General features: G+C 36.5%; 1 protein-coding gene across 2 annotated transcripts in view; it reads left to right on the top strand.

Annotated features, from left to right (window-relative positions):
* The window catches only part of TBCK (TBC1 domain containing kinase), a 226,971-nt gene that overhangs the window by 138,962 nt on the left and 64,395 nt on the right, over positions 1-23,614 (top strand). For both annotated transcript variants that reach the window (XM_060148557.1, XM_060148556.1), the window contains exon 23: positions 21,091-21,266. In XM_060148557.1, the coding sequence (XP_060004540.1) occupies positions 21,091-21,266 (176 nt within the window). The remainder of the gene's footprint in view (positions 1-21,090; positions 21,267-23,614) is intronic.

Here is a 23,614-nt window from a genome sequence, read left to right as displayed (position 1 = left end):
TTCCCATTTAGAGATGTTCCTTTAGCATTTGTTGTAGAGCTGGTTTTGTGGTGCTGCATTTTCTCAGCTTTTGCTTGTCTGTAAAGCTTTTGATTTCTCCATCGAATCTGAATGAGATCCTTGCCAGGTAATGAAATCTTGGTTGTAGGTTCTTCCCTTTCATCACTTTAAGTCTATCATACCACTCCCTGTGGCTTGTAGAGTTTCTGCTGAGAAATCAGCTGTTAACCTTATGGGAGTTCCCTTGTATGTTATTTGTCGTTTTTCCGTTGTTGCTTTTAATAATTTTTTTTTGTCTTTAATTTTTGTCAGTGTGTCTCAGCGTGTTTCTCCTAGGGTTTATCCTGCTTGGGACACTCTGCGCTTTCTCAACTTGGGTGGCTATTTTGTTTCCCATGTTAGGGAAGTTTTCGACTATAATGTCTTCAAATATTTTCTCGGGTTCTTCCTCTCTCTCTTCTCCTTCTGGGACCCCTGTATTGTGAATGTTGGTACATTTAATGTCCCAGAGCTCTCTTAGGCTGTCTTCATTTCTTTTCATTCTTTTTCCTTTATGCTGTTCTGTGAGAATGAATTCCACTATTCTGTCTTCCAAATCACTTATCTGTTCTTCTGCCTCAATTATTCTGCTGTTGATTCCTTCTAGTGTATTTTTCATTTCAGTTATTGTTCATCTCTGTTTTTTTGTTCTTTAATTCTTCTAGATGTTTGTTCTTTAATTCTTCTAGGTCTTTGGTAAACATTTCTTGCATCTTTTTGATCTTTGCCTCCATTCTTTTTCCGAGGTCCTGGAGCATTTTCACTATCATTATTTTGAATTCTTTTTCTGGATGGTTGCCTATCTCCACTTCATTTAGTTGTTTTTCTTGCTTTTTATCTTGTTCCTTCATCTTGTGCATAGTCCTCTGCGTTTTCATTTTGTCTACCTTTCTGTGAATATGGTTTTCATTCCACAGGCTGCAGAATTATAGTTCTTCTTGCTTCTGCTGTCTGCCCTCTGGTAGATGAGGCTATCTAAGAGGCTTCTGTATCTGGTTTTATATATCTCTTTTCTGCCCTTGTTTCTGACACAAATCTCCTAAATCCCTTAGAATTTCCTGGGTGATAGGAGCACCTTTTGTTTTAATGAGATGACTCTTGATGGGCTCCCTGAGAGCTTCAGTATGAGGATGGGTAATAAATCAAAGTTTGGAACTTTCAGTTCCACCCCCTATCCTCCTGGGAGGGGAGAGAGGCTGGAGATTGAGTTAATAATTACTCATGGGTATGTGATGAAGCCTCTATAAAAATAAAACTAAGCTAAAAGGTTTAGAGAGCTTCTGGTTTGGTGAACACATCCACATGCTGAGAGATTCACCTCATCCCTGAGGATAGAAGCTCCTGCCCTCAGGATCTTTCTGAACATTGTCCTCTGTACCTCTTCATCTAGGTGTTTATTTGTATCCTTTATAATAAACTCATAAAAGTAAGTAAAGTGTTTCCCTGAGTTCTGTGTGTTGTCATAGCAAATTATCAAACCTGAGAAGGGGATTGTCAACTCTCAATTTATAAACAATTGATCAGAAGTACAGATGACATCCTTGGAGTTGTTACTGGCATCTGAAATGGAGGCAGTCTTGTGAGACTGAGCCCTTAACCTGCAGGGTCTGTGCTAATTCCAAGTAGTTGGTGTCAGAACTGAATTGAATTGTAGCATGCTCATTTGGTATCCAGAGAGTTGGAGAATTGGTTGTTTGGTGTGAGGAAACACCCTACACATTTGATGTCAGAAGTATTGTGAATAGAAAAACAGTTTACCTTGCTGGGTTAATCCCTAGGATATACCTTTGTGTATTAGTTTTCTATTGCTGCTGTAACAAATCACCACAAAGTGGCTTAAAACAAGACATATTTATTATCTTATACTTCTGGAGATTAGAAGTCCAAAATCATCCTTACTGGGCCAAAGTCAAGGTGTCACCAGGGCTGGTTCCTTCTAGAGGCTTTGAAGGGAAAATCCATTTTCGTTTTTGCCAACTTCTAGGGACCACCTGCATTCTTTTGTCTGTGCCCCTCCTCCATCTTTAAAGCCAGCTACATAGTATTGTCACATCTCTTTCTGCTCTCTCCGAACTGCTGCTCCTTCTTATACAATTACTTATAATTACATCAGGTCCAGCTGGATAATTCAGCATGATCTCCCCATCTCACGATCCTTAACTTAATCACATTTTCAAGGTTCTTTTGCCATATGAGGTAACATCATAGGTTTTGAGGCTTAAGATATTTATGTCTTTTGGGGGGGCATTTTTCAGCCTACCACACTTAACTAATATTTTATTAAGGATTTTATGTCTGTGTGCATGAGATACTGGTTTTTAATTTCCTTATAATAGCTTTCTCAGATTTTGGTATCAGGATTATACTGGGTTGTATGAGGATTATTTAAGGTTATACTCTTAAAACAAGTTGGGAGTATTCACTTTTCTTCTCTCTTCATAATAAATCTGTGTAAGATTGTTGGAAATTCTTCTTTAAATATTTGATAAACTTTACCAATGAAACCATATCGACCTGGAGTTTTCTTTGTGGGAATGTTTTAATTAAGAATTAATTTCTGTAGGGCTTCCCTGGTGGCGCAGTGGGTGAGCGTCCGCCTGCCGATTCAGGGGACACGGGTTCGTGCCCCGGTCCGGGAAGATCCCACATGCCGCGGAGCGGCTGGGCCCGTGAGCCATGGCCGCTGAGCCTGCGCGTCCGGAGCCTGTGCTCCGCAACGGGAGAGGCCACAACAGTGAGAAGCCCGCGTACCGCGAAAATAAAAAAAAAAAGAATTAATTTCTGTAAAGATATGTGACTACACAGATTACCTATTTCTTCTTGTGTCAAATTGTAGTTCTGGTAAATTGAATTTTCCAAGGAGTTTGTATACTTTATCTACTTTCAAATTTATTTGCATAGAGTTGTTCATAATATTGCTTGGTATCCTTTTAATGTTTGATGCATCTGTAGTGATATCTCCTTTGTTTCCTGATATTGCTAATTTGCTTTTTTCTAGTCTTGATCATTCTTGCTAGGGTTTATCAATTTCACTAATATTTCTGTTTTTCTTTCTCTTCTTTTTTTTCTTTTATTTCCTTTCATCTACTCTTTGGATTTAGTGTACTCTCTTTTACTTGCTGCTTAAGGACCAAACTTAGATCATTGAATTATAACTTTCATCTTTTCTAATATAAGTGACTCTGAGCACTTCTTTAGCTACATTTGACAAATTTTGTTATGCTGTATTTTCAGTATTATTGTTTCAAAAATATTTACTAATTTCCCTTGTGACTTTTTTGGTCAAAATTTTCATTTTAAAAACTTGTTGAAGCTTACTTTATGTAAGCTGATTGTTTATCTTATTAAACGTTCCACATGCACATTAAAATAATGTAGTTTTTAAGTGTAGTGCTATATAAATGTCAAATAGGTCAACAGTAATGTTTCAGTCTTCTTACTGGGCTTTTCCCCTCTTTGTCCTGTAAATTATAGGAGGGAGATATTAAACTCCTCAACTATGATTGTGGATTTGTCTATTTCAACCTTAATGCTATCAGCTTTTGCTTTTATACTTTGAAGCTCTCTTAAGGAATGCCTATAAACTTAGCATTGTTATATCATCTTGAATTGAGTCTATTATCATTATGCAATGTGCTTCTTTATCTCAGTAATACTCCTCATCTTGGACTCTGCTTTTTCTGATATTAGTATAATCACATGAGCTTTCTTATGCTTAGTCCTTATATGGTATCTTTTCTATATTTTCAACCTATAATTTTAATTTTAAAACTTTATATATATAGATGCATATATATATATATATATATACACACACACACACATATAATGTGGCTTTAAATTTAAATATTGTATATTTAAAAATTATCATGTTCAGACTTATAATTGTCTAGACATATGTTAGACATAATTTAGGCATATAATGTTTCTTCCTCTGTTTACTCGGTCTGATATGTATTTCCTTTTAAATAGAATATTCAGTCCATTTGCTTTTGATATGTTTATTCATATGGTTGGGTTTACTTCTAGTTGTTGCATCTGCTCTGTGTTTCTCTTCTTCCTTTTCTGACTTCTTTGGGTTGATTAAATAGTTTGAACATTTCATCTTAATACCTTTATTGACTTTTAGTTTTGCCTTTTGAATTATCTTTTAGTTATTGCTCTACCGTCTATGATCTATGTCTTAACTTATCACACTTTACATAGAGTTCATATTGTACAACTTTATGGAAAACGTAAGAACTTTGCAACAGTGTTATTCCATTTACTTGCCATATATTGTACTGTTTTTGCTATATATTTTACATCTCCATTTGTAATAAACTCCACAATGTAATATTGTTATTTGAGCTTTAAATAGCTAATTGCCTTTTAAACATCTTAAGAGAAGCAAAAAGATAGATTTTTATATCAATATTTACCACCATATTTCCCATTATCATTGCTCTTCATTCCTTCCTTTAGACTTGTGTTTCCTCTTTAGTTTTGGTTTTTAGCAGGTTGACTGTGTTGTGCTACAGTACAGGGCTCTCTGTATTTATCTTGATTTTAAGACCTATCAGTAGATTTCAGATAACGTACTTTTCTGTTCTAGTATTTCAGTTTGGCTCTTTTGTGTTGTTTGCATTTCCCTGTCCATTCCCTTTGACTGTATTCTCCTTTAAGAACTTGAACATATTTATAGTAATTATTTAAAGTCCTTGTCTGCTAATTCCAATTCTGGATCATCTTGTAGATCTGTTTCTATGGACTCTGTTTCTCTTGATAATAGGTGACATTTTTCTGCTTTGCATATCTAGTTATTTATTATATAGTGGATATTGATAAAGGTACATTTTAAGGAGTCTGGATTTTATCATCTTCCTTTAAAGAGTGCTGAGATTTGTTCTGCTAGACAGTTAAATAACTGGTGGGCTCTTTTGTTCATATTAATTTGGTTGTATTTGTAAAGTACGTCTCTTTTAATGTTTTATTTAGTCTAAGAATATGGCATGTCTAGGTCCTTAACTAAATACCCAAGGTGCTCAACAGGAACTCTCACTCTGACTGGACCAAACTCCAAAATCTCTCAGCAATTACTCATCTTTATGATCCCTCAGGACTTAATACCATACCTTGAATACACTAAGAATTCAATTTTAGTTCAGTTCAATTAAATAAACAGTAGGGTAGCCTTTATGGACACATTGGCATGGAGAAATATTTATACCTGAACTTAAGTTTGTACATCATTAATTCTCATATAGTAAGGTTTATTTCAAAAGATAAATTGTGAATAGAAAATTTGGGCAATGTAGATCATCGCTAGTTACAAGAACATTGAATCACTTTTAAAGTTTATAAAGCTGTTTAAATTTTTTTACCTTGTATAATTATTACAACAGTATTAAGTAGTTTTTATCTGCATTATTCTCTTGAACTAATTGAAACACAGTGAGGTTATAGATTACTCATTATTATTTAAGTTAGCAACTGGCATTTGGAGTCCAAATCCAGTACTTTTTACTATACAGGAGAACATGTTATTTGCTTACAAAAGTAGGTTTTTGTAGGTCAAAATTGTTCCGTATCAGCAGCTTCAAATGGTCCAATCTAGTAACTTCAGAAAGTCAATTCTGACATCTTAGGAAGCTCATTTTATTTGCAATAATAAAAATACTTACTGTTAGAGAAAACCTTCATGTAGAATACTACCTTTTTTTTTTGCCGTGTGGCTTGCTTTATCTTAGTTCCCTGACCAGGGATTTAACCTTGTCCCCTGCAGTGGAAACGTGGAGTCCTAACCACTGGACTGCCAGGGAACTCCCTAGCGATTTCATTTTTTTTTTCTTTAACATCTTTATTGGAGTATAATTGCTTTACAATAGTGTGTTACTTTCTGCTGTATAACAGTGTGAATCAGCTATACATATACCTATATCCCCATATCTCCTCCCTCTTGCAGCTCCCTCCAGCCCTCCCTATTCCACCCCTCTAGGTGGTCACAAAGCACTGAGCTTATCTCCCTGTGCTATGCGACTCCTTCCCACCAGCTATCTATTTTACAATTGGTTGTATATAAAAATCCATGCCACACTCTCACTTCATCCCACCTTTCCCTGTGTCCTCACGTCCATTCTCTACATCTGCATCTTTATTCCTGTCCTGCCCCTAGGTTCTTCAGAACCATTTTATTTTTATTTATTTATTTTTTTAGATTCCATATATATATGTGTTAGCCTACGGTATTTGTTTTTCTGACTGCACTCTGTATGACAGACTCTAGGTCCATCCACCTCACTACAAATAACTCAATTTCATTTCTTTTTATGGCTGAGTAATAATCCATTGGATATATGTGCTACATCTTCTTTATCCATTCATCTGTCAGTAGACACTTAGGTTGCCTACATGTCCTGGCTATTATAAATAGAGCTGCAATGAACATTGTGGTACATGACTCTTTTTGAATTATGGTTTTCTCAGGGTATATGCCCAGTAGTGGGATGGCTGGGTCATATGGTAGTTCTATTTTTAGTTTTTTAAGGAACCTCCATACTGTAATCCATAGTGGCTGTATCAATTTACATTCCCACCAACAGTGCAAGAGGGTTCCCTTTTCTCCACATCCTCTCCAGCATTTATTGTTTGTAGACTTTTTGATAATAGCCATTCTGAATGGTATGAGGTGATACCTCATTATAGTTTTGATTTGCATTTCTCTAATGATTAGTGATGTTGAGCATTCTTTCATGTGTCTTTTGGCAATCTGTATATATTCTTTGGAGAAATGTCTATTTAGGTCTTTGACCCATTTTTCAATTGGGTTGTTTGTTTTTCTGATATTGAGCTGCTTGTAAATTTTTGAGATTAATCCTTTGTAAGTTGCTCCATTTGCAAATATTTTCTCCCATTCTGAGGGTTGTATTTCATCTATCTTGTTCATGGTTTCTTTTGCGCTGCAAAAACTTTTAAGTGTCATTAGGTTCCATTTGTTTATTTTTGTTTTAATTTCCATTTCTCTAGGAGGTGGGTCAAAAAGGATCTTACTGTGATTTATGTCATAGAGTGTTCTGCCTATGTTTTCCTCTAAGAGTTTTATAGTATCTGGCCTTACATTTAGGTCTCTAATCCATTTTGAGTTTATTTTGTGTATGTTGTTACGGAGTGTTCTAATTTCATTCTTTTACATGTAGCTGTCCAGTTTTCCCAGCACCGCTTATTGAAGAGGCTGTCTTTTCTCCATTGTATACCCTTGCCTCCTTTGTCAAAGACAAGGTGACCATATGTGCATGGGTTTATCTCTGGGCTTTCTATCCTGTTCCATTGATTTATATTTCTGTTTTTTTGCCAGTACCATACTGTCTTGATTACTGGAGCTTTGTAGTATACTCTGAAGTCCAGAAGCCTGATTCCTCCAGCTCCGTTTTTCTTTCTGAAGATTGCTTTGGCTATTCGGGGTCTTTTGTGTTTCCATACAAATTGTGCAATTTTTTTTTCTAATTCTGTGAAAAATACCATCGGTAGTTTGATAGGGATTGCATTGAATCTGTAGATTGCTTTGGGTAGTAGAGTCATTTGCACAATGTTGATTCTTCCAATCCAAGAACATGGTATATCTCTCCATCTGTTTGTATCATCTTTAATTTCATTCATCAGTGTCTTATAGTTTTCTGCATACAGGTCTTTTGCCTCCTTAGGTAGGTTTGTTACTAGGTATTTTATTCTTTTTTGTTGCAGAGGTAAATGGGAGTGTTTCCTTAAATTTTCTTTCAGATTTTTCATCATTAATGTATAGAAATGCAAGAGATTTCTGTGGATTAATTTTGTATCTTGCCACTTTACCAAATTCATTGCTTAGCTCTAGTAGTTTTCTGGTAGCATCTTTAGTATTCTCTATGTATAGTATCATGTCATCTGAAACAATGGCTGCATTACTTCTTCTTTTCCAATTTGGATTCCTTTTTTTTCTTTTCTTCTCTGATTGCTGTGGCTAAAACTTCCAAAACTATGTTGAAAAATAGTGGTGAGAGTGGACAACCTTGTCTTTTTCCTGATCTTAGAGGAAATTGTTTCAGTTTTTCACCATAGAGAACGATATTGGCTGTGGGTTTGTCATTTATGGCCTTTATTATGTTGAGGTAAGTTCCCTCTATGCCTACTTTCTGGAGGTTTTTTTTTTATCATAAATGGGTGCTGAATTTTGTTGAAAGCTTTTTCTACATCTATTGAGATGATCATATGGTTTTTCACCTTCAGATTGTTAATATGGTTTATCACATTGATTGATTTGCATATACTGAAGAATATTTGCATTCCTGGGATAAACCTCCCTTGATTATGGTGTATGATCCTTTTAATGTGCTGTTGGATTCTGTTTGCTAGTATTTTGTTGAGAATTTTTGCATCTATGTTCATCAGTGATATTGGCCTATAGTTTTCTTTCTTTGTCACTTCTTTGTCTGGTTTTGGTATCAGGATGATGTTTGCCTCGTAGAATGGGTTTGGGAGTGTTCCTCCCTCAGCTATATTTTGGAAGACTTTGAGAAGGATAGGTGTTAGCTCCTCTCTAAATGTTCGATAGAATTTGCCTGTGAAGCCATCTGGTCCTGGGCTTTTGTTTGTTGGAAGATTTTTAATCACAGTTTCAATTTCAGTGCTTGTGATTGCTCTGTTTATTTTTTCTATTTCTTCTTGGTTCAGGTTCAGAAGGTTGTGCTTTTCTAAGAATGTGTTCATTTCTTCGAGGTTGTCCATTTTATTGGCGTATACTTGCTTTTAGTAATCTCTCATGATCCTTTGCATTTCTGCAGTATTAGTTGTTACTTCTCCTTTTTCATTTCTTATTCTTTTGAGTTGAGTATTCTCCCTTTTTTTCTTGATGAGTCTGGCTAGTGCTTTATCAATTTTGTTTATCTTCTCAAAGAACCAGCCTTTAGTTTTATTGATCTTTGCTATTGTTTCCTTCATTTCTTTTTCATTTATTACTGATCTGATCTTTATGATTTCTTTCCTTCTGCTAACTTTGGGGTTTTTTTGTTCTTCTTTCTCTGATTGCTTTAGAGTGTAAGGTATAAGGTTAGGTTTTTTATTTGAGATGTTTCTTGTTTCTTGAGGTAGGAGTGTATTGCTATAAACTTCTCTGTTAGAACTGCTTTTGCTGCATCCCATAGGTTTTCAGTTGTAGAGTTTTCATTGTCATTTGTTTCTATGTATTTTTTTATTTCCTCTTTTATTTCTTCAGTGATCTCTTGTTTATTAAGTAGTGTATTATTTATCCTCCATGTGTTTGTATTTTTTACAGATTTTTTCCTGTAATTGATATCTAGTCTCATAGCATTGTGGTTGGAATAGGTACTTGATATGATTTCAGTTTTCTTAAATTTACCAAGGCTTGATTTGTGACCCAAGATGTGATCTGTCCTGGAGAATATTCCATGCGCACTTGAGAAGAAAGTGTAATCTGCTGTTTTTGGATGGAATGTCCTATAAATATCAATTAAGTCCATCTTGTTTAATGTGTCATTTGTTTCCTTATTTATTTTCATTTTGGATGGTCTGTCCATTTGTGAAAGTAGGGTGTTAAAGTCCCCTACTCTGATTGTGTTACTGTCGATTCCCCTTTTATGGCTGTTAGCATTTGCCTTATGTATTGAGGTGCTCCTATGTTGGGTGCATAAATATTTACAATTGTTATATATTCTTCTTGGATTGATCCCTTGATTGTTATGTGGTGTCCTTCTTTGTCTCTTGTAATAGTCTTTATTTTAAAGTCTGTTTTTTCTGATATGAGTTTTGCTACTCCAGCTTTCTTTTGATTTCCATTTGCATGGAATATCTTTTTCCATCCCCTCACTTTCAGTCTGTATGTTTCCCTAGGTCTGAAGTGGGTGTGTTGTAGACAGCATATGTACTGGTCTTGTTTTCATATCCATTCAGCCAGCCTATGTCTTTTGGTGGGAGCATTTAATCCCTTTACATTTAAGATAATTATCGATATGTATGTTCCTATTACCATTTTCGTAATTATTTTGGGTTTTTTATTGTAGGTCTTTTCCTTCTCTTTTGTTTCCTGCCTAAAGAAGTTCTTCTTGCATTTGTTGTAAAGCTGGTTTGGTGGTGCTGAATTCTGTTACCTTTTGCTTGTCTGTAAAGGTTTTAATTTCTCTGTCAAACCTGAATGAGATCCTTGCTGGGTAGAGTAATCTTGGTTGTAGGTTTTTTTCCTTCATCACTTTAAATATGTCTTGCCACTCCCTCTGGCTTGCAGAGTTTCTGCTGAAAGATCAGCTGTTAACCTTATGGAGATTTCCTTTTGTGTTATTTGTTGTTTTTCCCTTGGTGCTTTTAATATTTTTTCTTTGTATTTAATTTTTCGTACTTTGATTAATACGTGTCTTGGTGTGTTTCTCCTTGGATTTTTCCTGTATGGGACTCTCTGCACTTCCTGCACTTGACTATTTCCTTTCCCATATTAGGGAAGTTTTCAACTATAATCCCTTCAAATATTTTCTCAGTCCCTTTCTTTTTCTCTTCTTCTTCTGGGACCCCTATAATTCAAATGTTGGTGCGTTTAATGTTGTCCCAGAGGTCTCTGAGACTGTCCTCAATTCTTTTCATTCTTTTTTCATTATTCTGCTCTGCAGTAGTTATTTCCACTATTTTATCTTCCAGGTCACTCTTCCATTTTGCTGCCTCAGGTATTCTGCTATTGATTCCTTCTAGAGAATTTTTAATTTCATTTATTGTGTTGTTCATCATTGTTTCTTTGCTCTTTATTTCTTCTAGGTCCTTGTTAAACGTTTCTTGTATTTTCTCCTTTCTGTTTCCAAGATTTTGGATCATGTTTACTATCATTACTCTGAATTCCTTTTCAGGTGGACTGCCTACTTCTTCTTCATTTGTTTGGTCTGGTGGGCTTTTACCTTGCTCCTTCATCTGCTATGTGTTTTTCTGTCTTCTCATTTTGCTTAACTTACTGTGTTTGGGGTCCCCTTTGCTCAGGCTGCAGGTTCATAGTTCCTGTTGTTTTTGGTGTCTGCCCCCAGTGCTTAGGTTGGTTCAGTAGGTTATGTAAGCTTTCTGGTGGAGGGGATTAGTGCCTATATTCTGGTGGATGTGGCTGGATCTTGTCTTTCTGGTGGGCAGGGCCACGTCTGGTGGTGTGTTTTGGGGTGTCTTTGACCTTATTATGATGTTAGGCAGCCTTTCTGCTAATGGGTGGGGTTGTGTTCCTGTTGTTTGGCATAGAGTATCCAGCAGTGTAGCTTACTGGTCTTTGAGTGGAGCTGGGTCTTAGCATTGAGATGGAGATCTCTGAGAGAGCCTTCACCATTTGATGTTACATGGAGCCAGGTTGTCTCTAGTGGAGCACTGTCCCGTACTTGGTTCTCCTACCTCAGAGGCACAGGCCTGACACCTGGCTGGAGAACCAAGACCCTGTCAGCCACATGGCTTAGAAGAAAAAGAAGAAAAAAAGAAAGGAGGAAACAAAAATAAAGTGAAATAAAGTAAAATAAAATAATTAAAATTAAAAAATTTTTAAATTATTAAAAATTTTTTTAAAATTTATAGTAAAAAAAAAAAGAAAGAAAGAAGAGAGCAACCAAACCAAAAAACAAATCCACCAATGATAACGAGCGCTAAAAACTATACTTAAAAAAAAAAATGGACAGACAGAACCCTAGGATAAATGGTCAAAGCAAAGCTAAACAGACAAAGTCATACAAGGGAGCATACACACACACACTCACAAAAAGAGAAAAAGGAAAAATATAGGTATATCTATATTTAAAAACAAAAGGAGGAAGAGAGCAACCAAACCAATAAACAAATCCACCAATGATGATAAGCTCTAAAAGCTATACTAAGATAAACATAAAAATCAAAAACAAATTAGTTGCAGACAGCAAACCCCAAGTCTACAGTTGCTCGCAAAGTCCACCACCTCAATTTTGGGATGATTCGTTGTCTACTCAGGTATTCCAGAGATGCAGGGTGCATCAAGTTGACTGTGGAGATTTAATCTGCTGCTCCTGAGGCTGCTTGGGGAGATTTCCCTTTCTTTTCTTTGTTTACACAGTTCCTGGGGTTCAGCTTTGCATTTGGCCCCACCTCTATGTGTAGGTCACCTGAGGGCGTCTGTTCCCACCCAGACAGGACAGGGTTAAAGGAGCAGCTGATTCGGGGGCTCTGGCTCACTCAGGCCGGGTGTGGGGGGAGGGAGGAGTACGGAATGCGGGGCAAGCCTGCAGCTGCAGAGACCCACACGAAGTTGCAACAGCCTGAGGTGCTCTGTGTGTTCTCCCAGGGAAGTTGTCCCTGGATCACGGGACCCTGGCATTGGCGGGCTGCACAGGCTCCCAGGAGGGGAGGTGTGGCTAGTGACCTGTGCTTGCACACGGGCTTCTTGGTGGCGGCAGCAGCAGCCTTAGCGTTTCATGTTGGTCTCTGGTATCCGCGCTGATAGCCATGGCTCATGCCTGTCTCTGGAGCTCATTTAGGTGGTGCTCTGAATCCCCTCTCCTCGCGCACCCTGAAACAATAGTCTCTTGCCTCTTCGGCAGCTCCAGACCTTTTCCAGGACTCCCTCCCAGCTAGCTGTGACACACTAGCCCCCTTCAGACTGCGTTCATGCAGCCAACCCCAGTCTTCTCCCTGGGGTCTGACCTCTGAAGCTCGAGCCTCAGCTCCCAGCCCCCACCCGCCCCTGTGGGTGAGCAGACAAGCCTCTCAGGCTGGTGAGTGCTGGTCGGCACTGATCCCCTTTGCGGGAATCTCTCCACTTTGCCCTCCACACCCCTGTTGCTGCGCTCTCCTCCGTGGCTCCGAAGCCCCCCCGCCACCCCCCATCTCTGCCTGTGAAGGGACTTCCATTGTGTGGAAACCTTTCTTCCTTCACAGCTCCCTCCCAGAGGTGCAGGTACCGTCCGTATTCTTTCGTCTCTGTTTTTTTCTTTTTTTTTGCCCTACCCCAGTGTGTGGGGATTTTCTTGGCTTTTGGGAAGTCTGAGGTCTTCTGCCAGTGTTCAGTAGATGTTCTGTAGGAGTTGTTCCACATGTAGATGTATTTATGGTGTATTTGTGGGGAGCAAGGTGATCTCCATGTCTTACTCCTCTGCCATCTTGAAGGTCTCCATAGCCATTTCTTTTCTTTCTGCCTGTGTTAGTCGTTTGTCAGTGAACAGCATATAGAAACTTGACTTTTAACAAATTTTAACCCATTTTAAATGTAAAACATTATCTCTACAACTTATCTTCCTTCATTTAAGCAAGCCATGTTTTATGGTTGTTGTTTGGATATACAAAATCATTTATTTTCTATCCTTAGCAGTTCTCCTGTCTACTTATTCCCTACCTGCCTCACAAAGACAACCATGGGCTTATTATCTCAAAGTGTGGTACGGAGCAATAATCATACTATTGTTAAGTACAGATGAGAATTTTAGAGTGGAGAAGGAAATGTTTCTGTCAAATTGCCCAATATGTTAAATGTCTTGTGTAAGCCAAGTTATTCCGAAATGGCTTCAGTGACCCCTTTTGTCATGTGATTACAGAATTAGGATAAATTATTAATACTCTAATTCTTGCAAATCCATAATGTCTGGTAAATGTCCAGTATAATGCACAGGGTTTTTTTTTTAAGTGGTAGTATATTTTTCTCAATGAAGTTTATTTTGCATTTGAATGAAAAGTCATAATTTGTTACCCTAGTCAAGAGATAAATCAACTATAATACAAGGATGTTGACATGATTACAGAATTTTAACTTCTTTCAGTAGTTCTTTAAAAAAAAACACTTATTTAAAAAGTAGTGCCCTTGGAGACATCTACTGTGCCATTTTTACTGATGTCACTCCTGTGTCCCTGTTTTTTGTTTTTTTTAATTAATAGACTATACTTTTAGAGCAGTTTACAGAAAAGTTGAGCAGGTAGTACAGAGTTCCTGTATTTCTCTTCTTCCCTGCTCATTATTTCTCCTATTTTTAACATCTTGCCTTAGTATCTTACATTATTGTTAATTGAATTCTGTAGTATACATTAAGGTTGTATTGTAGAGTTCTGTAGGTTTCAATAAATGCATAATGTCATGTATTCACCATTGCAGTATTATACAGAACAGTTTCACCACCTTAAAAATTCCCTGTGCTTCAACTATTCATTCCTCCTCTCCTGCTCCCCTCACCCACCAAAACCTTGACAACCAGTGATCTTTTCACTGTCCTTATAAAGTTTTGCCTTTTCCAGAATGTCATGTAATAGGAATCGTAGAGGATACAGCCTATTCATACTTTTTCCTCCACGTCTGCTTGTAGCTTGATAGCTCATTTCTTTTTAACACTGAATGATACCCTAAGTCTTTGGATTTTGAAAAGTAGAAAAGACTACTGTTTAAAAGGCAATCTCTTTCTAAAGAGAAATCTGCCAGTTGCAAAGTGGAAAACTAGCCTATTTTTCTTTCTTTCCTTTTTTTTTTTTTTTTTTTTTGGCCATGCCACATGGCATACAGGATCTTAGTTCCCTGACCAGGGATCGAACCCATGCCCCTGCAATGGAAGCACAGAGTCCTAACCACTGGACCAGCAGGGAAGTCCCTTCCTTATTTTTCAACTGGGTTTAAAACAAGAAGGCAGACTTAGTGGGATCTAAGGCTTATACTTTTTAAATTTTAGTTGAAGTGCTAAAATTTTTTATGTATCTAAAAATTTGTCCGTAAAATACTTAAGTTCCTACTGTGTGCTGGAATAATCTTATTTATACCTCGTAACAGTCCAGGAATTAAGTATTATCATTCCTATTTTATGATTGAGAAAAGAGATGCAGAAAAATGAGTTGACCAAAGATGTACAACTTGTAAATAATTGAATTGATTCAAACGCAGATCATGCTGCCTCCTGAATTAATCTTAGCAGTGTGGCATTGTTATTATACTGCTTTCTGAGCAAATATCTTAACTGCTAATTTGCAGACCTGGAGCTAGACCAAGGGGGTGAAACGTCAAGCTCACCATGCCCATCTCCTAACTTCATTCCCACCCCTTTTGAACCACAGCCTTTAAAATTTGAAACTTTTCCAATTAAGAATGACAGACTGTATACATGTTTGTCTCTGCTACCTTCTGAAACATCACTAAAGTGACAGTAAGGGAATGAAGAAAGAGTAATTTTAAAAACAAAGAGAGTGTAAAAAGAGCACTAGTAGACAAGAAATGTCAACAAATATTTGGAAGATAGAAAGCAGTTACATCAGTAGTAACTCACTTAATAAATCAGAGAATATTGAAACCTTCCTGCAAAGGAGGATACCAAAAAGAAGCAAGCCAGTTCTTGATGCAGAGCACCAAAAGGTCTCAGAAATTGAAAGTGAAAGAAAAAATGAGGCAGAAAACCAGAGAAGGAACAGTTGAATGTATGTATGCATAAGGAATAGTTTCATTTCATTCACCCCTACAAATCTTTGCTCCCACCCTCTTAGCCAAGAGTCTGTTCCTCTGCCACCTAGCAGAAGACTGGAAGATAGGGGCAGATCTAGATTTTGTGGCCTGAAGCTTATGCAGTGTGGGGAGATGCCCCTCTTTAAGGAGAGGTTATAAATTACAATACAAAATTAGGCTATTAAAAGAATATTTAGCATGAGCAAAGAGATCACAACAAATTACAAAACAGAAAAATAGCATAATGTTTGTATTCATTAAATGTCTGACATACCTCTATTTTTCCTCCTCTTTTGCTTCATATTCATTGATCATCTCTTCATATAACAATAATTATGCAATATTTTCTATAGAAAAAATAGATAATCTGTCTTTTCACTGACAGGGTTGGTTGAAATTTGTTTTTTATTATTTATAGTAGTAATGCATAAAACATATGACTTAGCACAGGTGTTGCTTCTGTTTGTTTTAGTGCTACAAGTTTGTTTTCTATAAATACAGAAATGCTATTTTTTGTGAGGTTCCTATCAAAAAAAGAAAAAAAGTTAATGGTACACTTATAACTGTATATGTAGCATTATTGAAATATATTTCTAGAAGGAGAATATTTCTCTTTTAATCAGGCATCAATGAGAACCTAATTCTCTGCTTACAGTTTCACATGTTTAATATTTGGAGGAATTTTTCAGTCTGGTTTTTGCTATGTACATGTCAACTACGTTTCGCCTGCCCATAAACTTCTACTGCTAGAACACATTCACACTGCATTACGACCTCTACTCCTGTATAGTGGGTGGTGGGAGTATTCCAGGAAGTCATTCCTAGAGCTAGCAATAATTTTACTATACTGTCAAAGAAAAACAAGCCAGACACTCATTAAAGTGGTAAGCATAGGTTTTAGTCCGTAATACACTGTTGCAATAATAGTCCAGCATGAATTGAGCTCAACTTCAATTTGTACAGAGGTGCCTGGGCATTTTAAAGGGAGAATGAGGGAATAGGGAGGGAGGAGACTAGAAGATTCAGGGAAGTGAAAAATTATAAAAAGTGTGAAGGGGGTCATTGGTCCATGTGAAATATATCTGTGTTTGCTAACTGACACTTACCAAAGTTAGGCTCCTACCTTCCTACCGAGGCTAGAAGACAGGGACCCTGTCTTCAGGTATTGACGGGAACAAATGCTAAATTCTTCTGGCAGCCTTGTTTTTTCTCAGGCAGGCGTTCATAGGGCGTTAGGGTAATCTGAGGGATGTGACATTGAATTGCTATAAACTATGTTAAGAGTTTTGTTCAAGTCTTTATAGGCCAAGGTTGAGGCATAGTCAAGAAAAGGCTTAGAGGAGCCTGACTAGACTCTGGTCAAGGAGAAAAATCTATGTCAATACCCCAAAGTGACTTCTAATAACAGTAGAATACCCATTAAACCATAATAAATATATCTTGAATTTAGCTTAGTTATATCAAAGTATCCACAGCCACTATGTTGCCTAACACAAGAAGAAGTGTAATGGAGGGGAAATTGGTGTAAAGACAACAGTTTTCACTGATTGTGGTTTAGATATTTTTACTTTTGCAAATTTTACAAAACATGACCATAGATACAGTAAATATGGAGGTACATTTTTGGAGTAGTAGAATCATAGAGACTTGAGACACAGAGTCAGTAGCATAGCAGAGAGCCAGAGTGAGGAAATGTTTATAGTTACAATCCCCAGGCTCATCTATGGTCAATTCCCAGAATGCTGGCAAAGATTAGTTTAGACAGATTAAAGAATTATCCTCTGGAGAGATGGAAAGTTCCCAAAAAGAGAAATACCTTACTTATAGGGGTCCTCTAACAAATGACCATGTCCCCAGGTTACCTATAGTGAAGCCCTACCCACATATACAAAACTTCCAATCTGATTTTTAGTGCTATTCTTTTAAATATGCAGTCATCGATCACCAAACCTCTAGGGAAAGCCTCCAGCTAAAAAACACAGAACAGCACCAACTGAATAAAGGACTATCCTCAGAAAAACAATTATGAGAAGATATGATAACTATGAAAAATCAGAAATTTTTAAGTAACAACAAAAAAGATTTACTGGAAATTAAAAATGATGTGGAAATGCAATGAGCTTTATATGAAAGAGGTGTATGATAAAGCTTAGGAAATCTCTCAGAGAATAGAACCAAAATATAGATGGAAAGTAAGAGGAAAAGGCAAAATTATTAGGAAATTTATACAGGATGTTCAGTACTCTTCTTATGAAAGAAAAGAGAAGAGGAAAAACAGTGAGAAAGAAATTATTACAGACATCAAACAATAACTTTTTCTGTAACTGAAGGATTACAAAAAGACCATCAATTAAGTGATACACAATTACATGTATCATTATGAAATTTCAGAACACCAGGGATCCTAAAAGTTTACAGATAGGTGGAAAATCACGTACAAGTGATCTCAAATCAAGATTGCATCAAATTTCTCAGAAGAAAGACAGTGGAACCCTTGCCTTACATAACTCTGTAGAAAAATAAATCAATCCTAGAATGTTATGCCTAGCCTAACTATCAGTCAAAGGCAGAATAAATATATTAATAGACAATTCCAAAGTAATTTGCCTTCTGTGCATCCTTTCCTAGAAATTACTAGAAAATGTGTTCCACCAAAATAATGCAGTAAATCTAGAGAGAGAAAATAATATCTTAGCCCCCAAATTAGGGATGAACCAAAGGGAATTAGATGATGGTAAAGAGAAGTGCCATGTCAACAGCTGTTCACTATATCTAGGAAGCATTTCATAGTCATTAAAGCAAGACAATGAAGGGCTTCAGGCGAGCTGTCTTTTCTACCTACCCTTGCCCAAATGAATCATGAGTTGCATTTTATCATTTTGAAAATAGTTCCGTATTTATGAGAGAAAACAGTAGTAATGGATGAGGATAAAGAAAATGAGATTTAGAGAAATTATTTCTCTGAGTCACAAAGTACCTCATGGAGCTTGGAATCAAACCTGAGAAACCATATCCAGGGTACATACTTCTTCACAAACGCATTGTATCAAAATGCAAATGCAAGATAGAAAGTAGTAGTGCTTTAGGACGAGAGATTATTTTTAAAAGAATAATTACATATTTTAATGTACAGTTTATAAAGTACTTTTCATAATATTTTGGTTATGATAAAGTACTTTGGAAGGATTTTGAGATGGAGAAGGTGACATGGGTCAAGTGAATGGAGAATGGGATATCTGCCAGTAGTAATCAAGCTCAAATCGGGGTGGATGCCAGTAAATTCTCAAGATTCACTGTAAACCTTTTATGGTATTGGTAAGGTGTTCTGGAACCAGATACAAACGACTTTTCCATTGCCAGTGATTTAAGGACTGAACTGCAAGCTCTGATCTGCATCATTAACTTGACTTTCAAGCTTTTAATGGGTGACAGATATGTCAAACTGATTTGAGCACTGCAGATGCAAAATTTATGGTCCAAAATTCTTTTCCTTTGGAGATTAAACAGTGTGAATTGGATAAACTTTTTTAAGGTGACGAAGTTTTCTCTCTTTAGCTGCAAATTTTTATCTTAACCGTATTAATTGGAAGTGTTCTAAAATGAAGTGAGCACATCTCTTCCATCTTAAGTGGAGTAGAGGAACGTATCTTGAACTTTTATTTTTCTTCTTATTGATGTCTGTATTCTTCTCTTTGTGGAATATCAAGTTGACAATGTTACAGAACTTTTTAAAAGAATGCATTTCACTGAATTGACAATTTCTCAAATAAATAGGTCCATTCCTCAAAACATGTTTAACTCTGTTTCATAGATTTTATGTTAGGAATAACATATGGGGGTGATGAAATCTGACCTTTTTGTGCAGCCATGGAGTAACCAACTGTGAAGTTGGCAAACATCACTAATAGCAGATAAAGGAATGTTTAATTGAGTAACTGGTCTTTCTAGACCTGCTGGCTGTTGTTTCCCAAATCTAAATAAATTGGGAAATGAAAGATGCCTTATAACCCTTTAGTAACTTCAGATATTCTACTCGTAATAAAAACACTTAACACATTCAGTCACTTAGCTTGTTTATGTCTTAGTTTCTTCATCTTCAGCAGAAATGAGGGGAGTGCAGTACCTGTCTATAATAATCACTGTAAGAATTAAATGGGCTATGTGAAAGTATACGACACCTGTCACACAGTAGATGCTCATTAAGTGTCCATTTCCCTGCCCTTCTCTAAGGGTTTTCCACCTTATAAAAGCAGATAATTCTATAAGTGCCTGATTCATGCACCATTCACAGGATCAACTTAAATGTCTATTTCCTTTTCCCCTTATATATAAGCTCTTCATTTCAAAAAGAGAAATAGGGACCTTACCCCTTTGTAAGGGATGTAATATATTTTTCTTCATTGCTTATCTGAACTGACACACTTGGACTTTTGCAGAGGAAATGATAATATCTGCCATTTACTAATATTACGAATATAGAAATGGAAAAGCTAGTCCATGCTAATAAACTCCTTCATCCTAGTAAACTTCTTGAATTTCTACTGCTTTTCTATGATAGCTCCACTTTCTCTGTAGAGTAACAGCTTACTCTCCATCAGGAATATTAACCTCCTAAAGAGTTACAGTCCTATCAAAACACACAAACAATAATTTGGCATTGTAATAACTTTCCTGTGTATATTACCTCTGTATCAAAGATGTTTAAATTTCTTTCAAATCTGAGAAAGAAGGGGAAATCTTCTATGGAAGTATTTTTTATTATTTTAATTGAGTACATTTAATTTCTGTCTATATGAAACCTCACATACTTTTTGTGTGTGTGCTATGCGGGCCTCTCACTGTCGTGGCCTCTCCCGTTGCAGAGCACAGGCTCCAGACGCGCAGGCTCAGCGGCCATGGCTCACGGGCCCAGCCGCTCTGCGGCATGTGGGATCTTCCCGGACCGGGGCACGAACCCGTGTCCCCTGCATCGGCAGGCGGACTCTCAACCACTGCACCACCAGGGAAGCCCCACTTATACTTTTTTGCAGTTAAATCAAGAAATTCTTTTTTAAAAAGGGGAGAAATGCTGAACTGAGATTTTAATTAATTTTGCCCTGATTATTTTATATCATCTTTAATATATGGAAATGAAACTTTCATTACACTTTACTTAAAGTATGTCTATTAACTTCTGAATCTTTTGTTTGCCCACTCCCAAATTCTAGCCTTCCTTCTACCCAACCTTTAATTTGAGAAAGTGAAAATATTATCAAAGTTAAGGTTCTCTAATAAGGAGATATGTTATATTTAAATGTTTAAATAATGATACACTGAAATATATAAACACATATACTATATGTATGTGTATCTATATATAGATAATAATACCCAAAAATCACACATAAAAATGTATGTATATATTTACAAATGTAAATATATGTGTATATGTATCTACATAGTAATACCAGATACCCTCTACCATTCCAATCATAAATATGCTGATTAGTATCTAGATTACTTTTTTACTGACATCTTTTCTAATTAGTTATCATCTTAGCCATATTTGTGTATATGTATTTAGGAAAAATTGTGGTTTTTACATAAATAGAGCAATCCAAATTCTCTGTTTGCTTTTTTTTTTTAATTTTTCTATCTAGAAATTGACATTGAACGTTGTGTGCGAGAATCAATCAACCTGTTTTGTTGGACTCCTAAAAGTGCTACTTACAGACAGCATGCTCAACCTCCAAAGCCAACTTCTGATAGCAGTGGAGTCAGAAGTTCAACACCTTATTTCTCCACTGAGTGTCCAGATCCTCCAAAAACAGATCTGGTACGTAATTGCTGATTTAATTCATAAACTCTAAAAGAAGATGGATGTTATATTAGTATACTTAAGTATCAGTATTGTTCATATACTATTATCACTTACGTCTTTTTTTTTTTTTTTTTTTTTTTACGGTATGCGGGCCTCTCACTGTTGTGGCCTCTCCCGTTGCGGAGCACAGGCTCCGGACGCGCAGGCTCAGCGGCCGTGGCGCATGGGCCCAGCCGCTCCGCGGCATGCGGGATCCTCCCGGACTGGGGCACAAACCCGCGTCCCCTGCATCGGCAGGCGGACTCTCAACCACTGTGCCACCAGGGAAGCCCCACTTATGTCTTTTTAACATAGCTATCTTCTAATATGTGATTGTATTCATACAACTATTTCAGGTCTTGAGGTCAACCAAAGGTGAGAGCTTAAGGCCTTCTCAGGTCTTTCCTGTGCATCCAAACATCCTATGTTCGCATTGACAGAGTTCTAGATTCCCAGGATCCTGTTAGCACTTTCACATACCCCTATGGACATTGCGTTCCCCAGCTTTTAATTTTAGCTTTTAATTTTTATTGTCAGCTTCTTCTTTGCTCCATCTGTTATGGCCACCTCAGACAGCTACAATATTAAACAATTGCTGCTGACTCTTTTTGACAGATACCTCCAGAGAAAAGTCTCTTTGAACAGAGAGGGTTCTGAGTCAGGTCAAATAAAGGCAAACACTGTGAGGAGAGGTTTCTAGGGAACTGGAAGACATGTCAAGTAATCATAATTCCCTGAAATGATACTTTTGGGAGCTCTAAAACCACTCTGTCCTGTCCAGTGGTTGCTAGACTTCTGGTTTGTGAGACTGTTGGTTTTTAAGGTGGAGCTGAGGAGAAGGAAATGAGAGTAGGGCAAACTAAAGCACCACAGAACTCACATTCTTACTGAAATAGAGGTATTTCTTTTGACTGTACTCCATACATTGCTGCAGACCTTTGTTTAATTTTCAGAATTCTAGAAGGTTCATTTTGATAATCTTTGCCAGTATTCTCATTATGTTTTGGAGGAGCAGCTTTTCTGAGATCCCTACTCTGCCATTCTCACTGATGTCACTCATATTCTATGCTATTTGTCCACTACATTTTAACTCCTGAGTGAAACAAAAAGATTGAGTAGTTGATTTTAAAAGCCCAAAATAGGAATATTGACAACTCAAGTAATGTGAGACTTTCATTTTGTGATAAAGTAAAATTTTACTAGGAAAAGTCACTGTTCATTTTAAATTTAAGTGGTTTTAAATCTTTTCCCTTACACCCTCGTCTGAAATGAGATTTTTGTTTAAAATGTCACTAAATTTTTGTTTGAATGTCACTAAACCCCAAGTCACTTTATATATTCCTAATTATGGTAAGTCTCAGAGTTCTGGGTCAATTTGCTAAAACTTTGTGATATAAAACTAACTTTTCATAAGTATAAAATAGATAACTAATAAGAACCTGCTGTATAATAAATAAATAAATAACTTTTTAAAACAACTAACTTTTCTGTGTACTCATAAGTCAGATATATTATCCCCATCAACAACAATACTAAGAATGGAAGAGAAGAATATACTACACTATTTACATGAAGTGTTGCTATCTGAAGAATATTCAAGTTTTAGTTTACTTTTCTTTAGAATTTATTTCATTTTTTTATGATATATTTCAACCATAAAGAAAAATATACTGAATAGTATAAAAACCAATGCATTATTTTTCAACAATATGTCTGAATACATATGGTGAAACAGATACCATTCTAGTTACTGGGGCTAAAGCAGTGAAAAAAGAGTACCTGTCCTCATAGAATTTGTATTTAGTGGAGGATATACAGACAATAAGCAAAAAAGGTAAACAATTAGTGTGTTTTTTAGATTCCACATATAAGTGAGATCATGTGATACTTGTCTTTCTCTGTCCTACTTATTTCACTTAGCATAATATTCTCTGGATCAACCATGTTGTCACAAATGGCAAGATTTCTTTTTTTCTTAATGGCTGAGTAATATTCCGTTGTATACATATACACCACACTTTTTTTATCCATTCATGTATTGTTGGACATTTAGTGGCCTTTAGGTGCCATAGAGGAAAGTAAAGAAGAATAAAGATAAACAAAGGGACTACATCAAGCTTAAAAGCTTTTGTACAGCAAAGAAAACTATCAACAGGACGAAAAGACAACCTAATAAATGGGAGAAGATATTTGCAAACCATATATTCAGTAAGAGGTTAATATCCAAAATATACAAAGAACTCATACTACTCAATATCAAAAAAACAAACAACCCAATTAAGAAATGGGCAGGGGACCTGAATAGACATTTTTCCAAAGAAGAC

Source organism: Lagenorhynchus albirostris, chromosome 4 (genome assembly GCF_949774975.1).
Source record: "Lagenorhynchus albirostris chromosome 4, mLagAlb1.1, whole genome shotgun sequence".
NCBI lineage: Eukaryota > Metazoa > Chordata > Mammalia > Artiodactyla > Delphinidae > Lagenorhynchus > Lagenorhynchus albirostris.
This window is presented reverse-complemented; position numbering and strand designations above follow the sequence as displayed.